At 45.7% G+C, this 12943-nt stretch overlaps 1 protein-coding gene across 5 annotated transcripts in view; it reads left to right on the top strand.

The window, feature by feature from the left end:
- LOC135203602 (citramalyl-CoA lyase, mitochondrial-like) overlaps nt 1-12943 on the top strand; it is a 44228-nt gene that overhangs the window by 6508 nt on the left and 24777 nt on the right. For 4 of the 5 annotated variants that reach the window (XR_010311971.1, XR_010311970.1, XR_010311972.1 and 1 more), the window contains exons 5-7: nt 7781-7894; nt 9172-9233; nt 9450-9566. Coding sequence is in view for 2 of the 5 variants with exons in the window: in XM_064233407.1 (XP_064089477.1) it covers nt 7781-7894; nt 9172-9233; nt 9450-9566 (293 nt within the window). In the remaining 3 variants the exon portion in view is untranslated. The remainder of the gene's footprint in view (nt 1-7780; nt 7895-9171; nt 9234-9449; nt 9567-12943) is intronic. The other variant, XM_064233408.1, reaches the window with a different exon arrangement.

Raw genomic sequence — 12943 nt, 5'->3', positions numbered from 1 at the left:
TGTTATTATTATTATTACATACAGTCAACTCCCCTCTGTATTTGCAGACTGGATTCATGGAGTCACGTATTTCTCTCTGGAACATAAACCCCCATTATTCGCGGGAAATTTGCCTATTCGCAGTATTTTTTATGAGAAATATCCACAAATTCCTGCATTTTGTTCATGAAACTTACCTGTCAGATATATATATAGCTGTATTCTCTGAAGTCCGACAGAATTTATAAAACTTACGACACACGTAGTGGGAGTTAGGGTGGTTATTACCCATTCCGCCGCTGGGAGGCGGGTATCATGGAACCATTTCCCATTTTCTATCAGATTTCTTCTGTCGCCAGTGTCGTAAACATCTGTTTACACACCTCCGCCTCAGGATTTTGGAAAACTTTTCATTGCTTGAGTATCCTCTTGACTTTTTGGTTTTTTGATTGGATCGATAGCTTGGCATACGTGACTTGGACTGTTTTGAATTTGGCTTAGATTTTTTCCTTAAATATGTCTGGATGTAGTTCGGCTAGCGCCAGGGTGTGTTCGAAAGTGGAATGCAAGGTTAGGCTTCCTAAAGCCTTGGTTGATCCTCACACATTGTGTAAGGGGTGTAGGGGGCAAGAGTGTAGATATGATTTGCGCTGTAATGAGTGTGAAAGCTTGGATGATTTACAATGGAAGACGTATGAATCCTACGTAAATAAGTTAGAACGTGATAGGATTAGGAGGTCTTCCTCCAGGAGTAAGTCGGGTAGCAGACAGGGTCTTAATGTATCCCCCTTCTAACCCTCCTTTAGATTTTGTGTCTCCTAACCCCGTAGTGTTGCCTTCGGGCCCTCAAGTGGTGTCTGCGGAGGGTAATGCCCTTTCGCTTATCCTGGATTCATTGAAGACGCTTGAATCTAAAGTGCTTGCCCTTGAAAACAGGCAAAATAAGTGCAGTGATAGTGCCCCTAGTGAAGTGGAGGGGGCGTCAGATCGGCCCTATAGCGCCTCTAGGCTGGGACCTCTGCCGGACTCCCAGGACTCAGGGAGAGGGCATGTCGAAGGCCGAAGGAGGGTTACGGGGAACCCCCACCGATCTGACGTCCCTTCAGCAGTTCCGTGGACGCGCTTCCCCAGGCTGCTAAGGAGCTGCTCGAGCACGTATCCTGAAGGATTGTTTCTCGTCTTCCGACGCGTCCTCCCGCGCAAGGGGTGGGAATCTCGTTCGGATTCGCAACCTTTGAAGAGGACTCTTCAAGAGCTTGACGCTTCACGTCATGCTTTGTCTGAGTGGCATTCTTCTCCGGAAAGCGTAGCTTTTCCGCCCCAGAAGAAGTCTAGGACGTCATCCGACGATGACGCCCGCGAGCGCCCCAGTCGCTCTAGAGCCAAGGCTGTTCCTGGGAGAAGGAAGAAGGCGTCCCCTGCCCGCCCCTCTCCATTCTCACAAGCGCAGCTCGTCTCCGCGTAAGGAGACATCTCAGACGGAGATCATCATTGCTATGCAACGGCCAACTGGACGCTTTACTGAAGCAGAAGGAGACGGTTCCTCGTCGCAGGAAAGACGATAGACTTCCTATCAAGAGAACTAGGCAGTCCCCTTTCTCCAACGGCTCCTCTTTTTGTTACCCCCGTGCTTCTGATTTTTTCCGCCCTCTAGACTTCGTTTTGCTCCCCAGGGTTCGTCTAGAGGTGACGTTAGACGCCAGGTTAGAGAGAGATCTCTGCATGCTCCTCTCTCTTCCCGTAGACGAGGACCGCTCGGCGTTCCGACTTCGACGCTTCTGCTGACGACGATTTTGTAGCTGTCGGACGGACTTCTATGCGTTCGGCCCCTCTTCGACATGACAGTGTTGACGCTCAACGATACGCTAGTCCGGGCAGTTGATCAAGTTTCTTCGCGGACGTTCGTAAGGACGCTTCGCGGGACTTAGAAGAGTCTCTATGATGGACGCTCCTTTGGACGCTTCGCTGGACGCTCGGTCGGACGCTGATTTGGACGCTCGAGAGAACGCTAGGTTGGACGCTCAGATGGACGCTCGTAGACGTTCTAGTAAGAGCTCTGTGGACGCGAATGTGGAAGTTTGCTGTCACTCGGATGTTGTTCCCGAGGTCTTTGGCTGACGCTTCTCGTCTTATTTCTTCTTCACGTTCGCCTCTAAAGGTGATTCCTGATCCTGTGACTGTTAAGGATCCGTTACCCTCTTCTTCTCTTCATCGTTCGGATAGGAGACTTGGAGCTAAAGGACTTCTGCCTCTTCCTTCGGATTTTGGCACATCGGGTAGGGAAGAAGGAGAACTTAGCGGTTCTTCTGATTTGGATGTTGATGAAGAACCAACCTGCTACGTCGCGTTCGTCAGATTATCAAGTTTTTGGCACGACTGCTTCGTGATTCGTTTGGCGATACTTTCCAGCCTGCTGCTCCTCCTTCTCCTCCTTCTCAGTTTTCGTCGTCGAAGACAAGCAAGACTCCAGGTTTCGTGAAGATGAAGACGTCGTTATCTACTAGAAGAGCTTTCCGGAAGGTTAACGCCTGGATGGAGTCTAGGAAAGCAAAGGGAAGGACTACTTTCGCCCTGCCTCCGTCTTAGACTTAGCGTGGTAAGGCAGGGATGTGGTATGAGACAGGCGAGGAATTAGGATTGAAGGTTCCTACGTCTGCTCAAGGTGATTTCGCCAGCGTGGTTGATGCCTCAGGAGGGCCCTTTTAGCCTCAGCTAAAGTATCATGGACAACTTCCGAACTGGACCATCTTTTGAAGGGACTGTTTAGGTCCTTAGAGGTCTTCAACTTCTTAGACTGGTGTCTTGGAGCTTTAGACAACCAATCTCGTAAGCCAGACTCGATCAGCTTGGGGGAGCTGTCCAGTGTATTGTCATGCATGGACAAGGCCGTCAGGGATGGCTCAGAGGAGGTAGCCTCTCATTTTTCAGCAGGGGTGCTTAAGAAAAGGTCGCTTTATTGCAACTTTGCGGCTAAGTCTGTCTCTCCCGCACAGAGGACAGAACTTTTGTATGCTCCCTTCTCGAGTCATCTCTTCCCCCAAGCTATGGTGAAGGATCTGGCAGTTAGTCTGCAAGAGAAAGCCACACAAGACCTGTTGGCTCAGTCTTCGAGACGTTCGGCTGGCCCTTCAACGTCGTCAGGAGCCCAACAACCCGTTTAGAAAGCAGAAACCCTTTCGTGGAGGGACTTCCGCTAGATCGTCTCCTCGAGGAAGAAGCCTTCCTAGAGGTAGAGCCCCTTCCAAGTCTAGGGGCAAGAAGTGAGAGATCGTGCCTTCAGTCACCGGTAGGAGCCAGGCTGCAGTTGTTTGCAGAAGCCTGGAGAGTAAGAGAGGCAGACACCTGGTCTCTCGACGTCATAGAGAAAGGTTACAAGATCCCTTTCATAAAGCCGCCCCCCGTTGACTTCCACTCCCAGGGACTTGTCCCATCGTATCCTCAAACAAAGCGAAAGATACTTTTCGACCTGCTCGAGCAGATGCTCGGAGAAACGAGCAGTGGAACAGGTTTAGACCTGGCAAACGCCCAGGATTTTACAAACAGATTGTTTCTTGTACCGAAACAATCGGGAGGGTGGCGGCCCGTCTTGGATGTAAGTCGTCTAAACCTCTATATAGAAAAGCAGAGGTTCAAGATGGAGACACCTCAGTCAGTTCTGGGGGCCTTAAGACCCGGAGATTGGATGGTATCACTCGACCTCCAGGACGCCTACTTTCACGTCCCGATACATCCCCAATCGATGAAGTTACCTTTGCGGTTCGTACTGAAAGGGAAGGTCTTTCAATTCAGGGCTCTTTGTTTCGGACTGAGTACGGCCCCTTTTATCTTCACCATCTTAATGAAGAACGTGGCGAGGTGGTCTCCAATCTTTCCAACATCAGAAATCCTCGCTCTATCTGGACGACTGGCTTCATACGAGCCTCCTCGCAGACCGGTGCCTGAAGGACTTGCAAACAACGACTCTGTCTTTAGCTGCGTCCCTGGGACTTCTGGTGAACTTCGAAAAGTCACATCTGACCCAAACACAGTCCATCGAGTATCTGGGGATTCAGATGGATTCAGTGGCTTTTCGGGCTTTTCCGTCCAGGAACGTCAGCAACAAGGCATAGAAAAAGTGTCGGCCTTTCTAGGGAAGGATTCATGCTCGGTGAGGGAATGGATGAGTCTGCTGGGACCACTTTCCTCGCTGGAGAAGTTTGTTTCCCTCCGACCTCTTCAGTTCTTTCTGTCGGACAGCTGGACAGAAAAGGACAACTTCGACATGAAGTTAAGCATCTCGGAAGAGGTGAAGAACCATCTAAGATTGTGGCTCGATCCGTGGAAGCTGTCAGAGGGCATATCCCTCAAGCTTCAGAACCCCGAACATAGTGTTGTTCTCCGACGCGTCATCCACGGGGTGGGGAGCAACTCTAGGTGGGGGGGAGGAAGTGTCAGGTACCTGGAGAGGGGAACAGGTAACCTGGCATATCAACTTCAAAGAGCTGGCAGCGGTTCAATTAGCGCTCCAGTTCTTCCAGAACAAAGTCTCCGTCGTGTAGTTCAAGTCAACTCGGACAACACCACAGCCCTGGCATACTTGAAGAAACAAGGAGGAACACACTCTCGCTCCCTGTTCGCTCTAGCGAAAGAGATTCTACTTTGGGCAAAGGAGAGAGAAGTCACATATTGACAAGGTTCATTGCCGGAGTCGAGAAAGTCCGGGCAGATCTCCTCAGTCGACAAGGACAGTTATTGCCAACAGAGTGGACTCTCAATCAAGACGTATGCCAGGAGCTGTGGGGTCGGGGTCTTTGGGGATGCCCCTTAGTGGACATCTTTGCAACGTCAAGGACGGCGAGACTTCCTCTGTATTGCTCCCCGGTTCCCGATCCGGGAGCAGTAGCAGTAGACGCCCTTCTATGGGATTGGACGGGCCTGGATCTCTATCGCCTTTTCACCCCCCTTCAAGATCCTGGGGGAGGTGATGAGAAAATTCGCAGCATCGGAGGGGACGAGGTTGACTTTAATCGCCCCCTTTTGGCCCGCAGCGATCTGGTTCACAGAGGTGATGTTCTACCTAGTGGATTATCCGAGATCTCTTCCGTTTAAGGAGAGATCTACTCAAACAGCCCCACTTCGAGAGGTACCACAAAAACCTCTCCGCTCTGAGTCTGACTGCGTTCAGACTATCCAAAAGTTGGCCAGAGCGAGAGGTTTTTTCGAAATCAGTGGCTAAAGCTATCGCCACCGCGAGGAAGACCATCATCAATCGCGGTTTACCAATCGAAGTGGGCAGCCTTTAGAAGTTGGTGTAAGAGAAAAGGAGTTTCCTCTACCACTACCTCTGTGAGCCAGATCGCCGACTTCTTGCTTTATCTTAAACAAGATCTGAAGTTGGCAGTGTCAACTATTAAAGGCTACAGAAGCGTCCTATCTGTAGTTTTTCGCCTAGAGCTTACCTCGCTAATAACAAGGATCTCCATGATCTATTGAGATCTTTCGAGACGACCAAGGTACCGCTACCGAAGTTACCTTCGTGGAACCTGGATGTGGTCCTCAAATATTTAATGTCAAATCGCTTTGAACATCTTTCCTCTTCGTCTCTACGAGATTTGACGAAGAAAACGTATTCCTAACTGCTCTGGCGACGGCGAAGAGAGTTAGCGAAATACAGGCTATCAGCAAACACGTCGGCTTTCAAAGGGCATAATGCGGTCTGCTCTTTGGGTATGTCGTTTCTGGCCAAACAAAAAAAACGAAAACAAAACCCTTCCAATCCGTGGCCTAGAACGTTCGAGATCAAGGGTATGGCAGAGATCATTGGTCAAGAGCCAGAAAGAGTCCTGTGTCCTGTTAGGGCTCTTAGAGAGTGTATTCGTAGAACGAAGGATTGCCGAGGTTCTGCGGAGAACTTATGGTGTTCGGTCAAGAGACCAAACATGCCCATGTCCAAGAATGCACTGGCATTCTTTTTAAGAAACACCATTAAAGAGGCGCACTCTTCTTGCAAAGACAGCGACTTTAAGCTACTAAAAGTTAATGCGCACGAAGTAAGGGCTATTTCGACCTCAATAGCCTTTCAGAAAAAAACATGGCTCTTTAAGACATTTTAAGTGCTACTTTTTGGAGGAGTAAAACAGTGTTCGCCCGACCCCACACTACGAGGAGGTGAGAACGACCTATGAAAACTGTTACTCTCTTGGGCCATACGTCGCCGCAGACACTATTTTGGGGGCAGGAGGTAGCACTCATCCTTCCCATAGAAAAGGGTAGGTGAGTTTTTAATATTTGTATGTTTATGGTTGTAGGGTCGGCTGCCGAGTACGGTCGTCCCTTCCTTTAGCCTTTGGTATATGGGAGTTTGTTGTTAGGCTAACTTAGGTGGTGGTTTTGCCTCGTTGCCCTCAGAAGTATGGTCATGGTCTAGTCACATTGTGGTCCCGTCCCCGTTGACAGATCATCTAGAGCGCACCAACTACACAGGTGACTACCTTGTTGGTAACTCTAGTGAAGCAGAAGCAGGCTTGGGTGACAGTAATCACGAAGTCAGCTATGCTAACAGGTAAGGAACCAAGATGTCAATCATCTACATTTATATGTTTTCCTAAAATCCTTTTTCTGTCTCTCCCACCCGCCCCAAAGTGGGATTCAGCTATATATATTCTGACCAGGTAAGTTTCATGAACAAAATGATATTGTTAAGATACAATAAAGTTTGTTCATACTTACCTGGCAGATATATATATTTTTAGTACCCACCCACCTCCCCTCAGGAGACAGTGGAGATAGAAATCTGATAGAAAATGGGAATGGTTCCTGATACCCGCCTCCCAGCGGCGGGAATGGGTACTAACCACCCTAACTCCCACTACGTGTGTCGTAAGTTTTAGAAATTCTGTCGGACTTCAGAGAATACAGCTATATATATATCTGCCAGGTAAGTATGAACAAACTTTATTGTATCTTAACAATATCATTTTTATCAGTTTCATCAAGAAATGCACTTTTCGTGATAAAACAGTTTAAAAAACCAGATATAGACATTTTTAGTGGGTTTTTCTTGAGTTTCAACCAACAAAATAGGCAGTTTTAAGCATTTTTATTAAAGGGGTTTCAACTATTTGCGGATTCTAGCTATGTGTGGGGGGGGCCTCTGGTACCCATCCCATGTGAATACGAGGGGAACACTATATTATTATTGTTATTATTATTGTTACTATTATTATTACGTATATTGTTTAACAGGACTGCAGAACCACCTTTCCTTCCAGCTCCTGTAAGGGTTCACCCAAAAGATTTATATCTTAGTGAGGTGAAAACAAGAGCAAATTTAATGAACTTGGATTGTTAGGTAGGAATGGGAACCTTTTATATTGTCTGTAATGTACCATGCAAGGTGCAATATGAGCAGTATCCCCATACATAGAAAGGTTAAAAAGAAGTATATAACTGAATGGTAGGCTATTAGAAATGGTATACAATTGTACTACCTGACAAGTATGTCTTTTCCATGGAAATATGCAATAAGAAGTTGATATGGTATCTGACAACAGTGTCTTTTTTTTTCAAGAAGTGTGCTTTATTATAGATTTTTTTAATGATATTTTAATGTAATAACATAAATCTCGCTTCAATGTACTTATGTATATGTACATATTGGAGTGTAAGATTGTTCCCATGTGAAATAGACGATTTTCCTATTCTGAGGTACTATTGTGAATGATAATGATGTTATTTTACCTATTTTCTTTTGTAAAGGGCTTTAGTAAGTAAGTCTGAATTAATTTAAATTCATTGTACCTGCAATAAATATTCTTTTCAGGTGCTACTCGTACAAATGAAGCAAAGGAACTGTCTTTTGCAAGGCAGTATGTTGTGACAGTGGCTAAAGCATTCAAGTTACAAGCTATAGATTTGGTATATATAGACTATAAAGGTAAGTAAATATGAGATCTTATTAGGACCTTCCTATTAGGAGCTATAAAATAGGAGAGATTGTTTCATGCCATTTATAGAGGATGATATCTTATCACGGAGCTATAATGCTTATCCTTTACCAAAGAAAGTTGATTAAATACAGTAGCAGTATTTATTGTGTCACCTGGCAGGCTATGTTCTGAGAAATTTTTTTTTAAGTCACAACTCTTAAGTTCTTTGAGGAAAATCAAGGAATTTAATTATTTAGAAGAATTCAAATCCATATCACCATCAGCTTAGCACTGAAGTAATTGCTTGACTGATTCGCTGAAGGATTGAGCGCGCACAGATATTAGAGTTATTAAATTCTGAAAACCAGTGAGGGGGTTGTTATTCCAAAGTACAGTAGGTTAAATTACTGCTTTTATACCATGTTCATTTCTACCTAGAATAAAATTCCTCTTTATGGACTGCTGCTTTAACTAGTTGAGTAACACCAATTAGTGATTGGGCTTTATCCTCTCGTAGCTTTCTGGACAAGTACTAGACAATCGAAGAACCTCAGTAAGTCTTTGGTCAACCTGATTACCTATTGACTGTACCTCTGTTTATACCTATTGACTGTGCCTCTGGATAACAACAGGAACTTCTGTTACTGCTCTTGTTTAGATGTGAAGGTTGTTTAGCTGGATAATATAGAAAGATGTTGAATTGCCTTTAGATACATTCATGACAGCAGATGCCCACACATATGCCAGTATTGTGTCAGTCGCCTTCATATAATTAACCCAGAAGAAGTTGTGTTTGATCTTGTGTTTACTTGCAGTTGTGTGCAGATAGCCAACTCCTAATTTGCTTATTGTAGTCATTTGCACTTCTTTTTGCTGATAAATCAGAGAAGCTGAGACTGGAGGATAACCATCTTTTGCTCCCTTATATCTTGTTTGGCTGTGTAACAGTTTCTGTAGGTTGCCTAGAATCTTCATAAATTTTCAGTAATTTCCATTTTCATTTGTGTTTTTGTGGAAAGATTTAATTGTATGCAGATTCATTTATGACTGTGTAGAATTTACCACAGTAATAAGTGTTAAAAGGACTATCCCTGTTTAGCCAAGATTCTATTGAAGCAAATAAATTGTTTCTAGAAACTGCACTAAGTATGGCATATACTCTCAGTGAAAATTTGTCCTTGAAATTTTAAATAAAAAGATTTAAATGGCAAAATTGTAAGCTATAGTTTTGTGTGATTGCATATTTGCATTTGTCGATAACCATTATTGATATTTTGTTGAACAGATTTAGATGGATTGAAAGTACAGAGTGAGGAAGGTGCTGGTATGGGTTTTACTGGTAAACAGGTAAGATTTATATTTACATGCATATTTTGAAATTGTGGCTTTGATGTAGTACGTATCTATTAAAAACAGTTGATGGTACCTAAGTGACAATATTATTCGAATTTCAAAGGCAATATAAGAACCCTCAATTATAGGACAAAAAAGTTATGTGTAGAATAGGAGTATTTCTGCCATAGTTTGTTGATAGCCAACTATATGAAATTGATTTTCTCTTAGGTGATCCATCCAGGCCAGGTTCCTGTAGTTCAAGCTGCATTTACACCAAGACCAGAAAAAGTAGAATGGGCAGCTGGCCTTGTCCAAGCCTTTGAAGAACACCAGAAGGAAGGAAAGGTAATAATGATGTTGCTCCTTATTCACAAATGATTTGACTGGACTCTTTCTTTGGTCCTCTTTATGTAGTATTTCAGTTTCTGTGTTGAAAATTGTAGCTAGTGGTCTGATCATATTCAGTAATGATAATTTTTATGCATGACTTACCTGGCAGGTATATATATAGCTTATCCCCTTGACGCACTGGCAGAATTTCAAAACTCGGGGCAACCGCTAGTACACTGGTAGTTCAGGTGATGGCCACGCCGTTCCCGTGGCGCTGGTACTTGGAACTATTCCCGTTTTCCTCAGATTTTCTCTGCTAGCCGAACCGGCAACATCGTTGTTGGTTCTCTGATAGAATTTCCTGCTCGTTGACTGACTTTTTGGATATTGGTATCGTATTCACGAAGTTAGCGTGGCAATCGCATTTGGTTTGGATTTTGATTTAGTATGTCTGATTCAGGAAGTATGTTTAGAGTTTGTGTGAAAGAAGGGTGTAAGGTGAGACTGCCGAAATCATCGGTAGATCCACATACTATTTGTAAGAAGTGTCGGAAGTTTGTATGTACGTGGGACAATAGGTGCAATGAATGTCAGTGTCTGAATGAGAAAGAGTGGAAGGCTCTTATGAAGTATGTTGAGAGATTAGAAAAAGATCGGGTTAGAAGATCTGTCTCTAGGAGTGAGAGATCGGGGTCTTCGAGTAAGCCTATGAATGAATCTTTGCATGTGTCTTCTCCAGCTCATTCACATGTAGACGTAGCACCTTCCCCTCAGGTTTCTCCTGCGCCCGTTGCTGTATCTGAGGATACTACTGATCCACAAATTGTGAAAGTGTTCGCTGCCCTTGCGTCCATGGGAGATCAAATTAAACGATTAACAGACAAAGTGGAAGTGTTTAGTGACAGTGTTGTGGAGGGGGCGCCTGATCGTCCCTCTCGTGCTCCTAGACCGAGACCTCTGTCAAGCTCCCAGACCCAAGGGAGAAGGCATGTCGACAGTCGAAGGGAGGCGAGAGGGGTTTACTCGCGATCAGTCGTCCCTTCAGGCAGTCCTGTTGCTTCCCAGGCTGCAGCAGTACGCCATAGAAAAGGCGATACTGGGAAGTGCCGTTATTCATCGGATAGTTCGGCGTCAGGAAGGAGTAGGCGTTTCGCGGAAGTATCGCATCCTCTCAAGAGGTCATACTTTCCGTCCTCATCACAGGATGAAAGGGCTGTTGATCAAGAAGGGTGGAGTAGCCCTGAGATTTTTTCATCGGAGGATGAAGAAGTTATCCCTATCAAAAGGAAGAGGATTTCTCGTCAGTTGGAAGTAACTAGCGGTGCGGTGAGAGGTGTTTCTCCGCTTAGAGGAACTCCACTGCGTAGACCGCAGGTTCGCTCGCCTCTCCGTGTTAGCCCGGTGCGTCCTCGATCTCCTCATCATCAGGAGTCTCGTAAGGAAGCGGAGACGAAGGAAGTTCTGCGGGACATGCAGGAGAGATTAGCGGTGATTGTCCAATCATAGGGAGAAGCCCGAACAACCTTCGGTTAGACGTAAGGACTCGTCTCTCCCGGTTAAGTCCTCCAAGAGGACGCAGGACGTGCAGCGCAAGCCAGGACGCAGTGCATCCCTTAAGAAGGACGAAGCAGTGCAGGACGCAGGACGCAAGAGGAAGAGTGATGGACGCATGGTGGACGCATACGTTCAGGAGGACGCAGGACGCAGGCGGCAGCAGGTGGAAACTTTTCCTCGACAAGGAAGAGAGGAGTTTTACAAGGAGACAGCTCCGCATTCGCTCTCTAAGCAGGCTCTGCATAAGGATCCCGCTTTGGAGAGTCATCAGGATCTTGGTTTTCAAGATATTTCTTCGCAGGAGGAAGAATTTGTGGAGAGTGCGGAAGAGGACAAGAATGTGGAAGCTCCTTCCTCGGACTACAAGAGACTAACAGAGTGCCTCCTTTCTTTGTTTGAAGGAGATTTTCAACCTTCAGGCCCGCCATCGCCTTTGTCTCAATTTTCGAGGCCAAGAAAGCCCTTCAACGTGTAAATGAGTGGTTGAAGGAGAAGAGAGAGTCGGGGAAGACTTCTTTTGCGTTTCCTCCGGCCAAGTTGGCTTCTAAGTCTGGTGTTTGGTACGCTACGGGGGAAAGTCTTGGCCTGGCAGTTCCTGCCTCCTCCCAGGGAGACTTTTCCAACATAGTGGACAGCTCCCGTAGACATGCTTTACATTCAGCCAAAGTGTGGTGGACTTCGTCAGAGTTCGACCATTTACTCAAAGGTATCTATCGGACTTTTGAGGTTTTTAATTTTCTTGACTGGTCGTTGGGGGCTCTGGCTCGGACTTCGGAGATGGAAGATTCGTCAGAATCCGAGTTACCGAGAACTATCATGTCCTGTATGGATAAAGCCTTGAGAGATGGAGCTAATGAATTGGCTTCACTTTTTACAGCAGGCGTTTTGAAGAAAAGACATCTTTTGTGCTCGTTCACTGCTAAAGGAGTCTCGAACGCGCAAAAGTCGGAGTTGATGTTCTCTCCTCTTTCGGGACAGCTCTTCCCTCAGGATATCATTAAGGACATCTCGCTCTCCCTCACTCAGAAGGCTACTCAGGATCTACTAACGTCTTCTGTAAGGAAGTATTTACCTTCTAATGTAATGAAGAAGACTCCGAAGGATACAAGAACATCACAGCAGCCCTTTCGGGGTAGGACTTTTTCCCGACCAGCATTTAGAGGGAAAAGAGTTCCAGCCAAAAGAGGTTCGAAAACCTCAACCAAGCAATGAGTCAGAAGTCCTCCAGACTTGTGTGGGGGCCAGACTTTTAGACTTCTGGGAAGTCTGGCAAAGCAAAGGAGCGGATCCTTGGTCTGTAAAGGTAGCGAAGGAAGGATACAAGATCCCCTTTCTCAAGAAACCACCTCTCGCTACAGCTCCGAGAAGCCCTAGGGGCTCATTACATCATTTAGAGAAGAGAGAGGCTCTTTGGCATCAAGTTGTCAGCATGTTAGAAAAGGGGGCCATAGAAACGGTTCTGGATCACTAATCCCCAGGTTTTTACAACCGTCTGTTTCTAGTACCGAAGACATCAGGTGGTTGGAGGCCAGTACTGGACGTAAGTCAGCTAAACTTGTTCGTAGAAAAGACCAAGTTTACGATGGAGACAACGATTCAGTACTGGCAGCGGTACGACCAGGGGACTGGATGTACGCTGGACCTTCAGGATGCGTACTTCCATATTCCGATTCATCCAAGGTCCAGGAAATATTTGAGATTCGTGATCCAGGACAGGATTTATCAATTCAAAGCCCTTTGCTTCGGTCTGTGCACCGGCTCCTCAAATTTTTACAAGAATGATGTCAAATGTGGCGAAGTGGCTTCATTTGTTAGGAGTCAGAGTCTCTCTCTACCTC

This window comes from Macrobrachium nipponense, chromosome 36 (assembly GCF_015104395.2).
Source record: "Macrobrachium nipponense isolate FS-2020 chromosome 36, ASM1510439v2, whole genome shotgun sequence".
Classification (NCBI taxonomy): Eukaryota; Metazoa; Arthropoda; class Malacostraca; order Decapoda; family Palaemonidae; genus Macrobrachium; species Macrobrachium nipponense.
Note: the sequence above shows the minus strand (reverse complement) of the source record. Positions and strands in the feature narration are given on the sequence as shown.